Source organism: Octopus bimaculoides, chromosome 5, assembly GCF_046866305.1.
Source record: "Octopus bimaculoides isolate indiv1 chromosome 5, ASM4686630v1, whole genome shotgun sequence".
Taxonomy (NCBI): domain Eukaryota; kingdom Metazoa; phylum Mollusca; class Cephalopoda; order Octopoda; family Octopodidae; genus Octopus; species Octopus bimaculoides.
Window position 1 is genome coordinate 24592347 of NC_142932.1, and position 25000 is coordinate 24617346.

Genomic DNA, 25000 nt, shown 5'->3' on the forward strand with positions numbered 1-25000 from the left:
TATATATATATATATATATAGACACACACACACACAATCATACACAAGTTTGTATATGCATATATATGCTCACATACATATAAACCTGTATATGTATTATATATACGTGTGTATACATACATATATATTTATATAAGTGTGTGTTTGTACATATATATATATATATATATATACACACACAAACACACACAGAGGATGGCAATGTGCACACACCCACACACACACATGTTGTTAAATACATACATATACTAAAAAAAAAAAGTCATATTAGTGGCTAGGGATTATTCAACTACAATATAATGGAAATTCTGCTAAGTCTGCTTCAAATGTAGACACACAGTAGGTCACTGAGATAAAAAAAAGAATCCCAATTTAGTGTATAACTGTCCATGTCTAGCAACCAAAAATATTGAAATGAAATAAAATTACTGTGGAAAGAAGAATGTAAATAGCTGCAATAAAAAATAATGGTTACAGAAACAAATTTAGCAATAACAATGACAACAATGGCAATAAAACAGAACAGAAGAAATAAGTGAAATCCAAAAAGTTGTAAGGTTAGGAACAAAGTAATATGTAGATTAACTGAAATCTCTTCAAAGAACAGAGTATGTGGATATATTTACACACACAGACATATAATTGTACATAAAAATAGCATTTATATCTGTGCATGTGTGTATATGCTTGAGTACTTATACATACACACATATATTGGTGTATGTGTTTGTAGAAAAACAAATAGCAGCGATGCTATAGATACATAAAGATAGAAAAAAAAAACAATAAAATAGCAACAGCAGGAAACGCCACGCCACTAACAGTAGTGGTTATTACAAGCAGAAATAGCAACACCAGCATCTGCAATAGTAGTTAGTAGCTGGTGGGAGGAAGGTACTAAAAGTGAAAGTACAAAAATGGAAAATAGAAATTTATTCATTAGTATCAGATCAACAGCCATTCATATTCTGCAAAACACAAGTGGAAGCAAATATTATATATGTATATAACTGTGTCAGCCAGTGAGATATGCCAATATACATTAAATAACATACACAACTGAGACACTGGGTTTGTGATTTGACTTTATTTCATGTTTTTAGTCATATCAAATATTTCAGACTCCAGTTAAACATTGCAGTATATACAAAAATTTCTTCAGCTTATAAGTTTTAATAAATAAATAATGATACACACACAAACATATATAGACACTAGTCTCTATATTGTAAAGAAAATTACTTTTCTGAATCAAAAACTTACAATAGATTTGTATTTAGTAGAAGTAATATGTTTAGTAAATATAAAATTAACCCCAGCTAATCCTTTGACATTCAGATTACTCTGCCAAATGTAATGCTTATTTAATCACACTGTTCTACAGTAATCACGCATTATCTCATAACTTTGAGATTTTGATATGATTGCTTATTGTTAAGATGACATTGTAGGGTAGACGTGGGAGGCCAGATCTGACCAGTTTGAACATAAAATGGAGAATATTTGGGTAAGACAAGACTGGCTTAGATGCTTAAGTGTTAAACTATGATTCGCATGTCTCAAGTCACATATTTCTAACTTATATAAACATTCTCTCAAACAAATCAAAGCTGGCAAATAAAATCCAACAAGGGAGTTCTTATAAGGTCATTCCACCTGCTAGAAATAGTAATGAAAAGTCCCTAAAATCTCTCATTTAGTGTCTTAAAAATATAAGGAAGGTCACAATGATTAATGTAATCCTGGATGTCATGCACTTGTGGGAAAAGACAGGATGTTTATGATTAGAAAGCCTTTGATTGTAGGTTTATTCAATCAGGGCTGAAATGTAGGTAAATGGTAATAACATACATAGACATATTGAAATAAGTCACAAATAGCAGGTAAGTTAGTGTTAACATATTTAATACAAGAGCATCAAAAGGCCATTCAGAAACAAACAAGTTGAAAGAAAGAATGAAAGAAAACAAGAAAGAAAGAAAGAAAGAAGGAAGGAAGGAAGGAAGGAAGGAAGGAAGGAAGGAAAGCAGAAAGAAAGAAAGAATGAAAGAAAGAAAGAAAGACAGAAAGAAAGGAAGGAAGGAAGAAAGAAAGGAAGAAAGGAAGGAAGGATGAAAGAAAGAAAGAAGGAAGGAAGGATGAAAGAAAGAAAGAAGGAAGGAAAGAAAGAAAGAAAGAAAGAAAGAAAGAAAGAAAGAAAGAAAGAAAGAAAGAAAGAAAGAAAGAAAAAAAGAAAGAAAGAAAGAAAGAACGAATGACTACTTTCATTTTCATGAAAATTATGAGACAATTCTGAACATAATTCAGTGTTATTCTGACCTCACTAGCAAAACAGCTTTCACTCTGATGAAGTAATGAAGAAATAATTATTAAGTAAATACACAAAATTATACATTAAACAAAAATTCTTGATAGCATTAGACTTAAAACAAAACTAGCACCCACAAGAAATATAAAAGAATATCAGTCTCATTTGACAGTACAGAATGTACCCCACTTCCCATCAACACCCAGCTACTGCTATTGAAACATCCAATATTCAATTCATCAAATATGTATTATTTGTATGAATAGAATGTCTGATTGCAGCTACTGTGGAACTAAAGAAGGTGAACTAAGTCAGTTAGCTAGGATTTATAAAAGATTAACAACAAACCATTGAATGTAAGTGACTGGCAATTTTGGCATTATGTTGTTAGCCAACCCATGCTAGCATGGAAAGCGGACGATAAACGATGATATATATATATGTACACACATATGTATACACACACACACATAAATATATACATATATGTATGTGTGTGTGTACATATATATACACACACACACACATATATATACGTACATACATATACATATATATACATACATATACATATATCCACATATGCATATGTACACATGCACACACAATATTCTGTATTTGACAGAAGAGATTGTTTTTAGAATCTCTTTATTGTTAAAAATTAAAACAGTCATAAACAACTTTATTGTTTTTGAAGAGTGACCAATGATATTTAGTTAATTGCACAAACTAAGTGATTTGGAGCAGACGACAACCATGAACTATAACCCTTTCATGTCTTTCACATTTTATATTGTTTTAGAAATTAGTAAAGGCAATACAGTGCTCGTTCTTGGAGCTTTACAGTAGATCATTCAATGAATTATTGTTCTCAGTTTTCGGTTTATTGATTATCCTTCTATTGTTTATAAAATAAGTTCCCATAATATAATGAGGTTAATTCCATTTGTTACATGTTTCTCTTACTGTTTATTCATTTTTAATGTAACTTAATGAACGATGCATATCAAACTTCAACAGACATTTAGTGAGAAAGAGAGAGAAAGAGAGAGTGAGATGGGAAGGAGAAGCGGAGGAGTGCATGTGTGTGTTTCTGTATGTTATAATACAATATTCTCAACCTGTCTTGTTTAGAATCAACTCTAAATAGTAACAATTTGTACAGCAGTATGAATAAATAAAAATTGAAACAGTATACCAATACATTATACAGTTTGCTTTAAAATATTCTAACTATACAGCATTGCACATTATGATAGTATATGACATATAGCTACTGGCTGACACAGAAATTGTATAGCAGAGTATAAAAATGTACAAGATATGGCCATCATTAATAGTAAAAAATTTATTAAAAAGAAAAAAAAAACTGAAAAGGAAAAACAGAAATTTCACAAAATTTAAAGCAATAAAAAAAAAAAATTCATTTGTTAAGATATTTGTAAGATATTTACAAATATAAATTTTTTAACATAATTTTTTAATTCAAACACAAAACATTTAAGGTTTTCATTCAAAAATGGCCTATTTCTAGAATGAAGCCTTATTGCTGACACTTATGAAGTATCCTCTTCACTAATTTTATCAAGTATAAGACTATGTTAAAAAATCAGTTATTTTCAGTGTTTTTCAAAACTTATAATTTCACATGAAAATATAAGACTTTGTTCATGATCAGTAACTGAATAAATGAAATATTTGGAAATATTAAAAATGTTTAGTTACCATTAATTAAGCAGTTTCCTTGACACAAATAAATGAAATGCTGTATTTAAGCTGACTTAAGATTATAATTTCATGTTTCATATTTGTATCTACATCATATAAAAGTTCAAAGTTCAAATGTAACCCACAGGAAATGCATATCATTGAAAATAGGGCACCAGAAATGCACAGAAAAGAGAAACACAAGATAACATTAACTTAGAAAACCTATGCTAACTCCAGAATGTGATGCCAATTCAAAAGCACAAGAATCAACAGGCCAAAATGTTAAACAGCCAGTGGATTAACCAATTTCAAAATTAAAATTTATTCACCTATCATTGATAAAAAAAAAAACAAGAACAGGTAATGTCTGAATATTATTGATTGTAAAGAAAATAATTTAATTATTGACAATAGACATTTCTCAACAAAACTGACTGAATATCTGGTCAAACACACAATTATGGTTATTATAAAAGGACAGTGAGTTTGTAGCAATAGCAAAGCATCAGACAAAATTCCATACAATATTTAGCATTTTTCTAAGCTCAAAACCTGCCAACATCAGTTAACACAAATAATATCCTAAAAGTATTATGCAAATATGCTCCTTCCTCTAGAAATGTTTTAACCTATGCAGATATGAAAAATAAGAATTATAACTATAATCATTAATTTTGTTTTCAGAGGGTAGTAGATATGTAGGTATCTATATGCATTGACATTTTGGGTTCTGTCAGGACTGAATTTGTCTTTCATCTTTCTTGGATTGACCAGTCAAAAACTGTGATCCATTTTATTGACTATATCCTTTCCACTAAAATGCTTGCTACTCTGACAATTAGAAAATAACTATTTTACTAGTGTACCAAAGTCATAAAAAAAAAAAACGACAAGTTTATCAGTTGTAGAGAACTGTTTAAAATGATGATTAAAAACTATTGATAAATTTCTTATGTAAAGACTTCACTTTGCATTTAATAGCTCTACGAGGCTGCGGCAGGGGATGGTGGTGAACCCTGCTGTACTCGTCCACCACAACTTTCTCTCACTCTTTCTTCCTGTTTCTGTTGTGCCTGTAATTCAAAGGGTCAGCCTTGTCACACTGTGTCACGCTGAATATCCCCGAGAACTACATTAAGGGTACACGTGTCTGTGGAGTGCTCAGCAACTTACACGTTAATTTCATGAGCAGGCTGCTCCGTTGATCGCATCAACTGGAACCCTCGACGTCGTAAGCGACGGAGTGCCAACAACAACAAAATAAGGATGGTGGATGCCTATATATGGTTTTATAGGTTGAGTATAATATTGTGATAAATCATTGAGGGAAAAAAAAGTCTACAAGTAGATATTTTCTCTACATTAATACCAGAACATAAAAAAGAAGTTGTAAGGAGCAACCACGATAACTAAATAGTAACAGCAATGACAATGCTGATTACATAATAAAATTAGAAAGAATGTCAAAAAAAAAAAAAAAAAAAAAATTTTTTTACCAAAAAAATGAGAAAGAAACTGAAACTCAGAATTAACAGAAATATTCTGATCCATAGAATTAGATTTATTTTGTCTGCAGTTTCCATTTCAAATAAGAAGGAACACAGAAAGAAGAGTGGAAAAATTCTCATTGAAATAAGCACAGAAGGATACAAAAGAAATCTGCAAAAATATAAACGACATTGAAAATTATGGTGCCATTGAATATCTGTCAAATGAAAACACTGGTAAAATAAACAGAGAAACATCTACAAAGAAGCAAATTAATAAATAAATAAAGCAGGTGGTAGTAGTAGTTGTAGTAGTAGTAGTAAATTACATTATTACATTTATATTCTGACAAGTTAAACTGAAAATAAATCTCACAAAAGTTTTCCACATACAGACTTTAATTTATAGAATTCAAAAAAATTTCAAGAGACAACCTATAGTTATCTCTATATGTGCATATAAATACCTATATATATGCACATATATATAGTGCATCTGATTTCTGATTTTGCACATGTGTATGCATGTGTGCATTTATATATACATATATATATATATATGTATCTATGTATGTGTGTATATCAATACAATATGATGTTCAGTGAGCACTTGTTATGCTGAATCAAGTTTCATGATGTGACAAATATGTGTATGTCACATATACAAATATGTGTATGGGTGCATGTGCCTGTTTATAAACAAATGCTAGTCACTATGAACATATACATATACACTATGTATATGTTTAAAATAAGCAGAAACTGGAGAAAACTTTTGATCAACAAACAAAGTGACTAAATATTTTTTAATACAAAGCTTGAACATTGTGTACAGCCATTTCTGCTAACAAAGAAAATTATGAGAATAATATTCATCATCTTTATAGCACATCCAATGGAACTTCATCAGAGTGGATACAAATACATGAAGTGCCACATAGTGGGAATGAACCCAGAACCATGTGGTTGGTAAGCAAGCTACTTACCACACAACCACTCCTGCACCTATGTGTGTGTATATATATATGTGTGTGTGTGTGTGTGTGTGTGTGTGTGTGTGTACATATATAAATATGTATATATTGCTTGATATACACAGTATACAGTTATGAGCTACTATCAGTTTTGTACATTGACGAACTTATTTTAGTTTTTAAAACATGCCTAGTGCTTCCAAGCAATCTTTAGGCTCTGGGCAACATGGCCTACACAAGTTACAAATCAGGACAACAGAACAAGAGAAATCATGAAAAAAGACAGGATCAATATAAATTGAAAAAATGGAATGGTGAAAAAAATGAAAAAAAAAAATGAAAACAGCAAAAAAAGGAATTAGATTTATGTCACCCTTGACTGTAGCATTGCAAGGTTAGATGGTGTATAATTGATGGAAGGGATCTAAAGTCTGTGATACAGACACTTAATCAGGAGAGAGTAGTGTTCTTCAATTTGGTATAAAAAAAAAAGAACTATGTTTACATTTGCTGAAAATCTCTGATCTGGAATTCAGTAGTGCAATGCAATTCTTAGATCTAAAAATGATATTCTATCTTTCTGCTACACATAACTTGCATATTTTTGATCCATTAACATATAGCATGGATTTTTTTACAATATTCCATTTGGTTGTATGTGGCTTGGGGTTGGTCTTCAAACCCCATACATAGCTAGCCAACTTAGTGGCTTTTATTCATGTGCTGGAAAGGAAATAGGAGGTTAGCGTAGCAACTTTTAAAGTTGCCTTTGCACAACCTGATATAATTCTTCCTTTTAGTTTGAATATCATATATCATTGGTATTACTTCTGTCTAACATATTATAGAATAAATCATACACTCTAACTGAGAAGACAAGCTTCAGGGTCTTAACAATGAGGATTGGGAGTGGGCTCTGGTGTATGCAGGTAATGATACTTTTCATATTATGTTAGCAGTTATATCATAATTTAATTGAGCATTTGTTGAAGATTTTTCTTATTTGTGATTTTCTGGGAAATGCTTATATAAGAGAGATAGGAATTATTTACTTATGTTAATTTTAACATTTAGCGAGAAATGGAGGGTGAACCAAATTATTTTCCTAGGCTTATTCTTAGGTCTATTTTTATTATAAGTATTATTACCAGAAGGATTGTAATTTAACTTATTTTTGAAGCCACTGTTAGCTAGGGTATTGTCATCGTAGGGGACTACCTTATCAAAAATTTCTTTAGAAGAAAAAAGGCCAGATATCTTATTGCAAATGGTGGCAGCCAGGTTTTTAAACTCTATGGCAGGGCAGCAAGACTGTTTGTGTATGTAGGAAAGTGTCTCAGGCTTGTGATACAGTTTATAAAAGTGAAAGTTTAGTTCTAGGGAAAGATCTAAAAAATAACGTATATTTAAAACAATTGGAGTACATTTTGTTGATCTTACCTGAATGGAAAAGTTGTGTGTGTGTGTGTGTGTGTGTGTGTGTGTCTGTGTGTATACATCAGCATGTATACACACATATATAAACCTAGGAAGGTAATCATGTATACTTGCAAGCATTTACAATAATAAGATATATAACATAATTAATATAAACAGCAACACTTGAATCTTTTAACCATTGACCAATTTCCTGTGGAAACAAACAAACTTTCAGAAAATAAGCTGTCATTAAAATTAAGAAAGGAAAAAAAAAATCAGAAATATGAAAATTAAGTAATTACTAAAATTGGAACACAATACACCTCAGATCAGCAGGATGCATCACCTCTAGGTATAACATAACTGTGTGCAGTGAGTGCAGCAACAAGCACATAGCTGCTATTAGCTACATATATAGAGAGTGATGAAAGTAAGCTTCTATCTGTGAAATATGAACATATATATATATATATATATATATATATATATATATATATATATGTATATATATATATATATATATATATATGTATATATAAAGTACCAAATATACTTTTGAACACATCAAGTGAAAGTGACAACAAATATGATTAAACAGTTTAAATATGTGATCAGCCAAGAAATGCTTGGAGTGATACAAGAGATGGCTGTGTTTGTTGTGTGTGTATGTGTGTGAGAGTGTAATTTTACTAACCATGTAATTCAAACATCATGTCATACAACAACAGCATTATACTTACGTTCTAAGAAAAAGAGCCAGAAAGCTGTATAAATAAGAAGTTAAATATATGTACATATACATATATATGTGTGTATATATACATATATATATATGTGTGTGTGTGTATATGTGTGTGTGTGTATATATATATATATATATATATATATATATATGTATATATATAAAATATATATATATATATATATATATATATATATACGAGTATGTGTGTGTATGTAATTGTACACACATAAAAAGGTATGTAATCAGGTGGTGCTTTAAGTTTAGACATGGCCAGGAACAATGCTAACTAAAATCTGTCTATATTTGTATAATGTGTGTGCTTAACAAAAATATTAATTGAAGAAATACTCTGTAAAAAAGAATTAAAAAAAAAATATATATATTTTAATTCTGAAATAATATTTCATTGAAAAACTCCAAGCAGCTGACTGAAATATGAAAATAATCTTAATGTGATAAGAGCAGTAATATATAAAAAATTATTTCAAAATGTTTCTCAGGAGAAAAAAAAAGAACATTAGAAAATATTGAAATGAATATACATAAAAAACGATCATTGTCAAGCCTTTATACATGGCTCATAATATATTTAGGGTTCTTCATTTTCCTTTTGATTTATTTAATGTAACAAATACTGGGGCTAAAATCTCTTAAAACCAATGATATGCATACAAACATTATGTCAGTTGAGATTAAGAAGACTGATGAAAGTCATCTGCAAATATAAAGAGATGTTTTCAATTATAATGTCAGATGATCCCAAAGTTTAAGGTGTCAATGATGTATTAATATGAAAACATATCTACATCTATGGTATTCAACAGAGCTGTGATAATAATATAATCAAGTCATCTGCAATATATATGCTGCTTCCAGTAAGACAGCAGAAGTCGGATATTGCTGTGATTAAACTGAGAAAGTCAATTATAACATAAAAAAACATATCTACTTAAAGAACATTGGATATTTCAATAATCAACGTCATGAAATTTAGTATAAGCTATGTCTATTATTACATATGAGAGATATTGTTATGAGTAATTTGGTAACATCTATAAAGCAAAAACATAACATCTGTAATAATATGCCATTTATAATGAGAATACATCTACTAGAAGGAACACAATAATAGCTATTGTTAATTAAGACAATAACATCATCTGTCAAGCAACAATGTTCATACTACCACAAGAGTAAATATGTTATAAACTGAAGAATAAAATCACATGTAATATAAAGACATGGCTTCTATTGTGTCAAATATTTATATAACTACAGGTATAAAGTCATCTGTAAGACTCTTTAGTGATAGAAATACTAGTTGTAATTGTGTTTGATAATTTTAAAATACAAGATTAGCTGATAGAGCGAAGACAGTCATAGTTGTAAGTGGGGAGATAAATAGTAAGATGAGTAAAGATGTAGAAGGTGTTTTGATATTTTGAGTACATACCTTCAGGTACGACAACCTTTTCTGATTCTTGTGGTTGACTGTACGATAGGAGACTGAAGGAAAACACTCTAAATTTGTAGGTTCCCGGTTTTAAATCCCGCATCAAATACCAGGATTTTGGTGTGAGAACCACCTCGTCAACTCGATGCCACACTGTATCGTTACAGTATTCAACAACGTAGTAGAAAATAGAAACGTTGGAGTTCTGGGGGGCAAACCAAGTAACATTGACGGCCCCACGGTGTACCTTAATAGTAACATTCAAAGGAGCCTTTGGTCTTGGACCTAAAAGAAAACAAAAAAATGAATGGCATTATATTAATTACACACACACACACACACATATATATATATATACATTTCATCAATTGATTTAACAATTGCATAAATCTGAAATACACACAAACAGATATTCCACTGAATCAAAATTATCTGGTATCTTGGAGATGAAGAGTACAAAGTGAGGTATTTTCCCAAGTATATTTCAAAGGAAGGTTCAAAGATCTGCTCATCAAGTTCCATTTTCTGTGTTATATAAAGAGATAAGTGAGGGCCTGAAAAATGTTTTGAAATTCCTACAGTATAATAACTTATTTAGGCAGCTATCTTACTTCTGAAAATGCATGGACATATACATTTTCACGGAGGTGAAAGTGGAATTTGAAGTTGACCACTGCATTGAAAAATACTACTCATGGCATTCATATTCACTCACGTAGTCATTGAAAGGACTTCAGTCCAACAATGCAAGCTAACAAAAGACTCCACAACTTTGGATTGACATAATTAGGGTAATCCAAAATTCTTGTAGTATTTAGTTGTGACCCTTTTAAGTTCTGAGATCAAATCTGGCTGATGATTTCATATTTACTGGAAGTGTCACTCAAATACAGCTGAGGTCAACTTTGCCTTTCATCATCATCATCGTTTAATGTCCACTTTCCATGCTGGCTGCTATGATAAAGTACCAAAGGTCAATAAAAATAAAGTACCAGTCAAGTCCTGGGTTTTATCCAATGAACTAATTCCTACAAGCAACCAGCAATAAAAGAGACCTTAAGTAACTACTTTGCTGAAAGTTACAAAAGAAAAGTTAAAAAAATAAAAAGAGATGTTACCTTAAGAACAATAAAATGATCAAAACAAAACTTAAAAGAATTAACATTATATCTATTAGGGAAACAAGAAGATGTTTGGAGAAATAAACTACAAGAGTGAAAACTCATTTTACAAAAAAGGATAACAGCTTTAAAAATAGAAGAATTAGAAGACAAGCCACTTGATTACTAATCTTAAACGCAGGAACAAGTGAAAATTGAGCAGAACAATGAACATAGATGTGTTTATAGAAGAGAGATAAAGATGCACTGTAATAAGAGAAGGGTTTAACTGACAGAAAGGGACCAACAATATTAGAAACTCACTCTTGAACTTGATCAAAGAGAGGAAGAACAGAAGCACCTGCCAAATTGGACAACAGTATTATAACCCTAATGCCCATAACTATCAGTATTTCAGTCCACAACTTTAGGAAGCATATGTACTGATGTGTGTTTTACTAGCTTGCAATACTATACTTCTAGAGATCTTAAGGGGTGCACAATGTAAATAAACTCTGTAATGGATTTTTTTATAATAATATTCTCTTTCTTGAATACCAAAGGTGCAATCATTTACAAGTGGTTAGTAAAACAAACTCTGCATAATTTGGATTGAACTCAAGTACCACAATGGAGAATTTACCACTCAGTTAAGCACAGTAGTGCATTTCATACATAAAGAACTTACTTACCAATGGGTCTTACTACTGGTGGAATATATGTTGCTCCATTAGGTTTTGTTGGTAAACTGGTCGGCAGATCACTATGATAACCTTTATAGAAACGAGAGTAATAGAGGGGGGAAAAAAAGAAAGTGACAAATTAGAGACAATGAGTTAAGACTGAAGAAAATATATCTATTTCGTTCACCCCACCATATATATATATATATAAATATATAAACATATATATATATATATATATATATATATATATATATATATATATATATATATATGCATATATATATATGTATGTAGATACATGTGTGTGCATATATATATATATGTATATACATGTGTGTGTATATATATATATATATATATATGTATATACGTGTGTGTATATATATATATATATATATATATATATATACATACACACACACATGTATATATACATGTGCATAAACACATTTAAACACACACACACTATATATATACACACATACATACAAACAAACACAAGCATACATGTATGTATGTGTGTATGTATGTATGTACATATGTTTACATACATCGTTGAGACATTTTATAGCAAAGCAAATTTATTCATTCATATTATATACGAATACACACACACACACACACGTGTGTGTGTGCATGTGTGTGTATGTGTATGTATATATAATGTATATACATACACACAAAAATAGATGCTAAACACTCATAACATTAAGATATACACAGAGTATATATATATATATATATATATATATATATATATATATATATATATATATATATATATATATATATATATATATATATATCACACAAAAATATATAAACATTTACATGTAAACATATACATATGAACAAATATATATCAATATGCATATATGAAAACATACATACATATTTATACACATACATATATAGAAAATGCATCTGATGACAAAACAAAAATAATAAAACAAAGATAACTATGAGTTAAATAATGAACAAGAAATCACACAAATACAAACATACATGAATTTGGGGGAAAATTAAATTTATCAATTTACAAAGCTGTTGCTTCTTTTTTTTCAGTAAAGAAGCAGATGGGAAAGTATTGAAAAAAAAAATGAAGCCAAGGAAATAACTAAAATGATGAAACAAAATGGCATGGCAGGCAAAACTAAAAATAAATAGGGATAAATACAAAATTATTTATAAATGATGGAAAAAAAAGCTGGAGTTAAACAAAAATATCCACAAAAATCACAATGTTTTTTTAATGCTTTAGTTTAATGTGCTGGACTGGTTCTGAGTTCAAATCTTACCAATACAACTATAGTGATGTTCTCCTGAGCAAGGCACACAATTTTGCTTTGTGGACAGATGAACAAATAAGATTCAATCCTACTTCTGTTTGATTGGGGAGTAGAAAAGTCTTTCAGCTGTAAAAATAATTGTTCCACCAATATGCAAACCCCCATATTTGCAAGAAAAGAAAATACTATATCCATACTAGAAATAGAGGTAGATAGTCTGGTAAAAAGTTTGAAATTTTTCTTCTCATTTTGATGTTTTATACCCAACTTTACTTTTTCACTTCTAGTATGACGAAGAGAAGTTTTGCAAATTCAGATATTTACATATTGCTGAAACATTTTCGTACATCTGAATGCATTTCTTACATTTAACCATGAAACAGATTTATAACCAGGTAAACTGAGAGAAAATAATGACTTCATTAGAACGGTCAACACAATGGTTGTAGCAAAGTTTTAATTTATGACCAAATGGTGAATAGTCTAGCATTTTAAACTTGTAACTAAACATGAAAAATGAAATCAAATAAAATATTTTCCATAATAGTGGCAGAAAAAAAAAATGAAAATTCATAAATATGGAAAAGGTGTAGTTAATGAAATGATAGTAAATACAACTCAAAATCACTGAAGAGTTAAAATTTATAAGTGATTATTATTATCATTATTATTATTATTATTATTATTATTATTATTATTATTATTATTATTATCATTATTGTTATTATTATTATTGAAATGGTGAGACATTTAAACATTAGACTGTATGAAATTTACTACTTCATTAATATGAGATTAAATTGTATTAGGATCACCTTTGTTTTCATGTCTTCAATGTCAATGCAATAAATACTAGAGAGATGTTAAAGATGATTCACCCTACTGCACTGCTATTCTAAAAGGGTGAATTTGAGAACCAGTGTTTAGTCTTATTGCTCTATATTCTAAATTGAAACCTTCCCAGAAATAATTTTACTTTGTTTTGTCTGATTCATATGGTCAGTAACAGAAACATGTTACAGCAAATTCAGCTGATTGTACACTTTTCCTTTTGAACCTACGATAAAGAAACCGTTATTTTTATGAAGACGAAGATGGTACATAGGAAAAATGATCAAGCATTAGACAAAAGGCCTAGTGTATATCTGGTTATGTCCCTTTATGTTCTGAGCTGGAATCTTGCCAAGATCAACTTTGCCTTATATATTTTGAGAACTGATAAAATAACTACCAGCCAATACTATACCATAATTTGATTATAGACTCCCTTCTCAAAAATATGTAGCTTGTACCTAAATCAGAAGAAAGCATTACTACTACTACTACTACTACTACTACAACTACCACTACTACTACTACTACTACTACTATTACTACTACTACTACTCAGGGTGGTGGACTGGCAGAATAATTAGGGTGCTGGACAAAATGACTTATGGTATTTCTTCCAGCTCTTTATATTACTGAGTTCAAATACCAGGGTAAGTTTTGCCATTCATCCATTCAAGGTCAATAAAATGAAGTACCACTCAACTACTGGGGTTGAGGTAATTAACTGACAACTTCCCCCAAATCACCGGCCATTTAAGGATGGCAAGCTGGCAGAACTGTTGGCAAGCTGGACAAAATGCTTAGTAGCAATGTGTCTTTTCATTCAGGGCTCAAATTCTACTGACATCAACTTTAGCTTTCATCTTTTTGGTATCAAGAAAATAAGTAATAGTTAAATACTAGAATCAATGTAATTAACTTCTCCCACCCCTCAAAAACTGCTGGCCCTCTACCAAAATTTGAAACCATTATTGTTATCATTTGTGGAGGCGTGTGGCTTAGTGGTTAGGGTGTCAGCATCATGATCGTAAGATTGTAGTTTCGATTCCTGGACCGGGCGACGCATTGTGTTCTTGAGCAAAACATTTCGTTTCATGTTGCTCCAGTCCACTCAGCTGGCAAAAATGAGTAACACTGCGATGGACTGGCGTCCCGTCCAGCAGGGGAACACATACACCATTGAAACCGGGAAACCAGGCCCATGAGCCTGGCTAGGCTTTAAAAGGGCGCATTTTAATTTTTTTCATTGTTATCATTTATTTTGTTTATATCAAACAATACAATGGCTAAGTAAGTTATTAACAATACTACGGACATTTGAGTTGTGAGTTCACATCATTGCTGCAAACAATATATGTAATCTAGGGAATGGCATGTCTTTCAAATTTGTTGCTAACCTTATCCTTATTTTATAAACTTTTATTATTGCTTACTACTACTACTACTACTACTACTACTACTACTACTACTACTACTACTACTACTACTACTACTACTACAGGTGCTGTTAGAAAGTGGTTGAGAACAAATCAAAAATGCCATAATATATTTTAGTGGGCAAAACTTTGGGCTTATATCCTACAAGGGTTGACTTTGTAATTAATATTTCCTGCAGTGAAGCACTGGGTTTGATTATATTTTCTCACATTTGTGCTCTGTGCCTATGTTGATAATAATAAAACCATTATTATTATTATTACCATCGAGTGAGAGAGCAGCACACACCATCAAAGTGATGCTGGGGTACAAATATATAAAGTCCAATATATCCATCATGACTACCCATCTGATAAGGACACATGCATCTCAAACATAAGTGTGACATGATGACTTCATATCAAGATAAACAGTGCATGGCCTTGCAGGTGGAGTCCACATACAATTTTCTTCAGGTTGAATAGCCCATTCTTCTCAAAAGGTCCTTGAATAAGGATTAAAGATGATGAACAAAACACCCGTGTTTCCAAGGGTGAATTATTCAAACCCTAAAGAATCTGTCTCAACACATGTCTATGATGCTCCCCCACTACTCCTACTCATGATCAGAGATGCATATATCATCAACCATTAGGGGACATGCTCAACTGGTTAATGTCAAACAATTGACAAGCAAACCTGCAATATTGAGCAGAATATTTGCTGTAATGCATCTTTTATATCAAGACAAAACATGTACATGTTAACACTTCCAAACAGTTAAGATAAGAAGCGATGAGAGCCACTACTTGCTATTGCATACTATTATTATTATTATGGTGGCATGCTGGCAGAATTGTTAGCATGCCGAGCGAAATTCTTCATGGCATTTTGTCTGTCTTTATGTTCTGAGTTCAAATTCCGCTCAGATCGACTTTGCTTTTCATCCTTTCAGGGTCAATAAAATAAGTGCCAGTTGAGTACTGGGGTCGATGTAATTGACTATTCCTTCCCCCAAAATTTCAGGCCTTGTGCCTATAGTAGAAGGGATTATTATTATTATTATTATTATTATTATTATTATTATTATTATTATTATTATTATTATGCCGAGTTCAAATTCCACCAAGGTCAACTTTGCTTTCCATACTGGTGTCAATAAAATAAGTGCCAGTCAAAATTGACTTCTCCATCCTCTTAAAAACTGCTGGCCCAGTGCCAAAATTTGAAATCAATATATCATTATTATAATCATTATTGCTATTGTTAAACTAATTGAGAGTGATATTTTGGTAGAAAGAATAAAGTGCTGAATTAAATATCTTACTGCATTTTATTCAAGATTTATATCTCAAAAGAATCTTTGACTTTAGCTATCCTTCCTCTGGAAATCAATAAGTATTAATAATATACTAATATTCATTCAAGCAACTATACTCACATCTCTAAGAAAGGATCATCTTGTGACTAAAGTAATTATTATTTTATATACCATATCCATTATTAATATTATTTTTATTATTATGATTATCATCATCATCATCATCATCAAAATTCTCATTATTTTATTATTATCATCATCATCATCATCATCATTCAAATAATTTTATTTAATTTTACACAGATATTTGAAATAATGTTCTTATTTTGAATAATCTGAGGAAAGTTGAATCTTTCTTTTCTGCCCACAAACAAAAGATTCAAAATTCTGTTCGCAGTAGTGAGTTCTGTATTATCCCTCCCATGTGTGTGTATGTGTGTGTGTGTGAGAGAGAGAGAGGGAGAAAGAGAGAGAATGTGTGTTTGTGTGTGTATGTGAGAAAGAGAGAGAATGTGTGTTTGTGTGTGTATGTGAGAAAGAGAGAGAATGTGTGTTTGTGTGTGTATGTGAGAAAGAGAGAGAGAGAATGTGAGTTTGTATGTACACATAGACAGTCAAATTATGAATTACTATACATTTCAACACATGATGTGATGTTAAAACCAAAGAATGACAAAAATGATAGAGTCACAGCTTGCAGCATTAATTAGATGTCAATCAACCACCCAAATAATTAACAGTTCATATTGTGTTACTCGTTCTTAATAATCCAGTTCATTTAGCTGAAAATATTAAATTGAAATGCATGTAACTGATGTGAGAAGCAGGAGCAGTTTGTAACTGATGGTTTTATTAACTTGCTGTGAGAGGAATGGATTCTACAAGAATGCTTTTTCTTCAATACTCTAAATGAAGACATGTTTCTTAATGATACAATTAAGTATGGATATCACTGAAAATGTCATACAAGCATGAACTATGTTGGAATGAGGACATGGCAAACAATCGATGATTTGCTTTGTTGTGTTGTGAATATGTTGAAGTCACAAAATGATTCGTAACTGCAACACAAGGCCACACATTTTGGGTTAGAGGTGAAGTTAATGTAACCAACACTCAGCATGACTGGTGCTTATTTTAACAACCCCAAAAGGATAAAAAGTGAAGTTGAGTTTGGCAAGATTTGAAATCAAAGCATAGAAAGTCATAACACCACAGGGAATCTTACCATGTACTCTTTCACTCTGCCATTCGTCTTACTCAGGGTCCAAATAGTAGCAAACTCTTTACACAACTCAAGAGAAGCTCACAATGAAATACTTTTCCTGCATCAGGGATGCTGTTGCTGCTGCAGCAAACACAGATATCCTAGACAACATCCAGAAAAAGGCCATCCAGATCATCTGTTTCTTTTCTCACTATGCCTTTTCTACTACTACCATAGTGAACCTTAAATCTTGGAGCAGGTGGTTCTCATGCTACCTCCACTAAGATTAGCTCGTTTTGTTCCCAATACTGTGTCTACTCTTGGCTCTCACACGATAACATTCAATTCATTCTTTTCAGAATATCAACATTCTGGAATCCAGCACCTCCCCATATTCTTCCTCACAGTATGTGACTTGGTATTACTCACAAACATCAACTTCACCAGTTTCAGAGGCCTGTGAAAGCCATAGATACAACCTCTTCATCTAGACTCATTCCCTAAAGAATAAAAAACCTTTTCAATTCAATGGTAACAACTTTAAAGAGTAAATGAACTGAAATAGTAACAATCCAGATCAATTCTAATCTTTGAAATTACCTCTTGATTATTTGATTATTAATTAGGATATTAGCAAGGATATCAAAATAATAATCATTGAAGTTAAGTTTCTCACTAATTATAGATCAAGTTTGTTTGTATTTTTGTATGTGCATTTGTGTGCATATATGAGTGTGTTAGCTTTCTTTAGATAACTGTGAAAATATGTGCTTATATATGTAATACTAGATGTGAAGTGTTGATAAAGTTTTGATAGGATACAATCACTCAAAAGTCACCAGAGAATAATCTCTGAAACAAATATACATAAATATGCATATACATACACATACATGCATATACATATACACACACTGGGACACCTATAACAGAACAACACTTCCTTGTAAAATACAGTAATAGGACAATGAAAAAAAGTTTTTTCTTAAATTAAATCAAAAATAAATTATTATAAATTTATTTTACACCTTAATATGAGACCAGTAGCTATACCAAAACTGATTAGGTGGAATAACTGAGTTTCTTGAGTAGAATTTAAGTAAGAGAAAAAAATTACATTGTCAAAGCAAAGAAATCCCTTGAAGATAGACTACTTATGTCTTAAAATTATGCTACTCTCAAGTGCTACTATGAGGTTCTATTTAGTTTTGTAATTTTAATACAATTCTAATTCTATTGTAAGTTTCTTCATCATAACCTCTACATGAATTCCTGGAATCTAGAAAACCTTAAAACTTAAATACTAACACTGAAATTAGAAATTTTAGCATTAAAAATTGTAAGTCCTTGCAATCCAAATGAAGCTTTCAGTTTTGGTCTTAATTTTGATAACATTCATCAAAGTCATATAAAATGGGTGGTAAAGCTGAACAGTTCCCTGTCTCTAGCAGATTTTGAAAGCAGTAAAACTCTGTATTTAAATATTATTTACAATATTTCTATATGAGAATAAATCAATGTATAGCTATTAGGAATTGACAGCTAGAATACTACAAAATAACAGTTGATTCATTTATCCACTAACATATTCAGAATTCTTACTCATGGAGGGAAGGGGCATTCAGATATACTGACTTCATTTGTAAAAGGTAAACCTTCCCATAATATATATTTAGTATCTTTCAGTAGAGTAACTGCTACCTAATTATATATGTTATGCAATAATATATGTTAAATAATAGAAATCGTGTGGACTAAATCCACTTGCTTAGAATCATACAGGCCATTACAAATTCTTCAGCATCATATACAGATAGAAGTAGTATTAATTTTGAGCTGGATAGGCAGTATATTGGTGAAGTATTGAGTGAGGAAATTAAGTCTTGTATATATATATTACATGAACAAAATAAGCTTGAGAAAATAATAACCTAAAAGGTTAATAACTAAAGGGCTAACATGTTTGTATGAATTAAAGAGCACTGCACTATAAGTAAATATATACTACTTAGCAGTAAAATTCACTGGTGTAGGCATTAATGAAACTGTGTAACTTAAAGGGCATTTATTAACTTATAATAATGAGCACAAAAATATTTTCATGAGCCTGAAGGAAGATGTAATGGAAAGTCCCTCCAGTGTGGCACAAAATCAAGTGGCTCCTTGGAAATTAAAATTACAAAGATTTTTCTTAAAACGAGGAAGGAATTTAACTTGAGTTTAATGCAGTATATTACTTCTAAAAAAGAGAGGAATATTATAAGTTCATGGTGTAAAATTGTATTGCAGTGACTGGAAAGTTCAATATCTCACAGTGAAGACTGAGTTGAAAACAAAATAACTGTGAGTAATAGGAGTATAAACCTTCTAAATTCCACCCTATCTCTCTCTCTCTCTCTCTCTCCACACACACACACATCTATTTACTCCAAGCTAAAATATACTTTTGAAAGAATTAAATGTAGTTATTCCAGTTTATAAGCAATTGTAAAATGTCTCATAGGAATTAGTTAATGAGTTATTCTATAGTTTATAAGTTGATTTAGGATTGTATTTCAAAAGGATTGAAGAAATAGCCAAGTAACAGATCACAAAATAAATATAAACTTTTAAGCTATTTTTCTCAGTGAATCTTGTTAACTAACAGTAACTAACATTGGTATCAACATGCATCCATATTTTAAGCTTCTCCCAGTTTCCACTTTATAAAATTCCTACAATAAACCAGAACAATGCAACTGCCACTAAAACCTGTTTATATATAAAAACAGGCCAAATAGCAAATTAAATGTAATATACTCAGATTGCCTTATTTAGAATTTTAAATAACTAAAAACTGGTTTATGAAATTCTACATTCCACCATGTAGTATTTGGATATTTTTTAATCACAAGTATGGATAATATAACTGTGTAATTTATTTTGGGAAAATTTCAGAATTACATATATATATATATAAGTAACATAATGTCTTCTGGACATAAACTTTCTAACTTTGTATCACCCCCATTAGTATAGCAAGATAATCAAATGCTAAATCTGCAGGTAACTTTGTTCATTTCTACATGCCTTATTTTGTTATATCTTTTCTTTCATTTCTAGCACCATGCTAAAAAAAAAAATGTAACAAAAACTTGAATAATGGATAGGTAAAACAATATTCTTTAATGAAGGGAGATAAAAAATAAAGAAAAGTAAAATAAAAAATAAAGATGGATGGATGAAAAATATGAGCAAAAATATGAGCCAAAACATTATTTAAAATTAAAATGTTGACATCAAATGCATTTTTTTTTTTTTTTGCATGTGAAGATACCAAACATGTATCAAAAACATAGAAGGTGATTCGATGTTAATCAAAACCTCCATTATATGCATTAATATTACTTTTAACAATGCTTAAATAACAACAACAACAGTAACACCAACAACAATAACAACATCAGCAACATGAACAATAAGAACAGTAAAGAAAAGAAGAAAGAAAGGAAGATTACAAACATTTAATAGACAAACAGTTCATTATTTTAATTGCTTTATTCATAGCTTAGTTTTTTTTTTTTGCTTATATATTTTATCATTTAAAAAATTTTTTATCAATTAATTTTTTTTCTAGTTTTCTTTTAAAATCATTGCAACATTCTAACAATCCTTTTCACAACCCTAGTGATACATAGATCACCAAAGCTTGCTGCACTGCATGTATTGCATTAAAATATGAAGTGCAGTATGCTGTTATTTTCTATTACTTTTACTGTTTTGGATCCAACCCTAATCAATTTTGGTATTTCAAAATCTAGGCATTTATATAGTGTTGGAGTAAATTACTTTTTCATTTCTAAGCCTGCTCTATTACTAAGCACTCAACCTTAAATGAAAATGTATAAAAGCTGTCATTCACATGGCTGAAAAAAGAAGTATGGCCCTGCTAAAGGAACCTCTAGGGTTGGATGTGTGACTAACTGACCAGCTTAATTTCGTAATCACACACTTGTAATAATTCTGATTAGCAGTTTTAATTTCAAGAGGTTTGAGGAAAAAATTGCAGTAAAAGAAAAGTGGAGAAAATGTGTTGAAACATAGATAAAAAGAACATTATGAAATTGGAAGAATGTACCTTAGAACTGCTAATGTTTTACAGTTTAGTGCACAGATGGATTTGTGTCAGTCATAATTAGTTCAAAAAGTTCACAAAAAGGAATGTGTACCCCATGAGGAAAGAATTTTAATGCTCCACATAGGAATCTTTGATATTAGCTAGTCAACATGTTGCTACACTGAATTACAGGAAGTGATGGAGTAGAGTAAGAATGGATTTTCTTTATTTAAGCCTAAAGTTGCTCAACTGGTCATGTTTAGTGGATTTAATTCATAATCTGAAACTATAATATTTTCTCCAAGTCATATTATGAAAACATTACTCTGGTCCCACCCTAAGTTTCCCCATCAAACAATGCTCGTATATTAGCACATTCATTTAATGCCTGTTTTCCATGCTGCCATGAGTTAAGAGGGTGAGTAGCCTAAGGCACAATTTTACAGCTGAAAGCTCTGCCTGGCACCAAACCATACCTGCTTTTAAAGTAATTGATTATATATATATATATATATATATATATATATATATATATATATATATATATATATATATATATATATATATATATATATATATATATATATGTATACATATACAGACACACACATGTATATACATATATATACACAATCATATGCACACATGTATGTATGTATGTATGTATGTATGTATGTATATATATATATATATATATATATATATATATATATATATATATATATATATATATATATATATATATATACACACACACATATATATATATAATATTTCAAGGCACAGGATGGCTGTGTGCTTCAGAAGCTTGCTTCCTAACAATGCAGCACCTTGGATGAATGTCTTCTACTATAGCACCAGGGTAACCAAAGCCTCGTGAGTAGATTTGGGAGATGGAAACTGATAGAAGCCAATATATATATAAAAATATTTATATTTATATAATGTGTGTATTATATACAAATATATATGTAACAAAGATATGTGTATAAGTATATATGTAATATATATGCATATATGAATATGTATGTGGCTGAATCAATTCTGTACAAGACTATCTGAGAATATAATGCTTTCGAACCTGTCACTGGTGTTGCATGCATCAACAAACAAAGTACATAACTCTTGATAACTGAATTCCCCAAGATCTAAATATAGTTACTGCCATTGGTAAAAACATCACTGTAAGCAAAGGTTCTTAACGAGAGTGGTACCATCCACAAGGGTGGCACTTACTTATTTACTGGCATTTATTTATTTTTGGCTGTTGATAAATAATGGGCAAAACTGGATAATCATAGTAAAGTCATGATAGCTATTTAAATCACATATATGCAGTTATATTTACAATGACACAAAACTGAATATAACAATGAAGCAAAATTGAATATAACTGCATACATTTTTTTAAATGTTTATCATGACACTATCTTGACACAACAATTAACACTTTAGATATGAGTGTTGCCCAAACAACCACCCACTGTATTATAGTCTAGTATACAACAGGAATAATTTAAATGGGTAGAATGGTTGTAAATTTCTACTATATCACTCATTATGTAATAATAATTATAACCAGTTGTTTAATTACTTAAGGGTAAATTGCTTCAGAATTTGCAAATTCTTTATAAATGCTTTGTAATAAACAATAATTAAAAGTCGTTTTTGAAGAATATATTTGTTTGGTTAATTTTTTTTTTTTTTTCTTAAAATTTAGATTGTAAAATTTTTGTAAAATCTAATCCTTTCTCAGTGACATTAACAGAATAATTAAAGATAATTAACATAAACTGTGAATAAAGCTCAATTTACCAAAACATTACCACATGCTTTACAGTGTTCACCACACTTAATATTTCTAAAACTAATTACGATGATAGTAGGGATATGTTGTCTATGTGTTTTGCAGTAAAAATACAGAATTTCAAGTAACTCGGTGTATCTGTTTATATATATTTTTTACAGTTCCAAATTCTTTTTTACTCCTATTCCATTTTCTTTCTTCATTAATAACTAATAATAATGATGATGGTGATGATGATAGTGATAATGTTAATGATGGTGGTGATGGTGGTAGTGGTGATAGTAATGGTGGTGGTGGTGGTGGTGGTAGTAGTAGTATGGATATAAGAGGTAACATATACTTTGGAATAAACTTAAAGAAGTCAAAATGTTAATGCTGGTGGTGGTGGTGGTGGTGGTAGTGGTGATAATAATGGTGGTGGTGATGGTAGTAGTAGTAGTAGTATGGATACGAGAGGTAACATATACTTTGGAATAAACTGAAAGAAGTCAAAATAGAAGTAAGACCATAAGAAAGCACTTCTTTCCTTTCGAGGGAAGAAAGTAATATTGCCAGAAACCTTAAGGAAATCTTTATGTAAATGAACAGAGAGATTTGAAGAAACTGATACACAAGAGACAAGATTAACTGAGATGACATTTATTCATGTTCTGTGAGTGAGTGAGTGAGTGAGAGAGAAAGAGAGAGGTAATTTTAGTAAGTTTGTAATGTACTTGTTATTATTGGTACTAAATTTCATACTGTTTATTTAATGTTTTGTATCATTTGTGTAAATACTTTGTGACTGTAGTATAAATATGCAAGATATATCTTCAAGATATAAAATCCACAAAATATGTTGCATAAAAGCACCCAATACAAGCATTACCTAATAGGTATTATGACTATTACACAAAGAAGTAGATGTGAAAACATGCCTAATACACAACTGGTACTTAATTTATTGATCCTGAAAGGATGAAAGGCAAAGTTGACCTCGGCTGCATTTGAACTCAGAATGTAAGCATGGATGAAACGCTACTAAGCATTTTCCCAGTGTGCTGACGATTCTGCCAGCTCGCAACCTTAATAATAATAATAATAATAATAATAATAATTTTGGCAAAAGGCCAGCAATTTTAAGGGAGAGAGCAAGTTGATAACATTGACTC

At 30.5% G+C, this 25000-nt stretch overlaps 1 protein-coding gene across 24 annotated transcripts in view; it reads right to left on the reverse strand.

Moving 5' to 3' along the window:
- LOC106876426 (uncharacterized) overlaps positions 1-25000 on the reverse strand; it is a 1215830-nt gene that overhangs the window by 52968 nt on the left and 1137862 nt on the right. For all 24 annotated transcript variants that reach the window (XM_089352111.1, XM_089352104.1, XM_089352114.1 and 21 more), the window contains 2 exons: positions 11889-11969; positions 10097-10381 (listed from right to left, as the gene is read on the reverse strand). In XM_089352111.1, coding sequence (XP_089208237.1) covers positions 10097-10381; positions 11889-11969 — 366 coding nt within the window. The remainder of the gene's footprint in view (positions 1-10096; positions 10382-11888; positions 11970-25000) is intronic.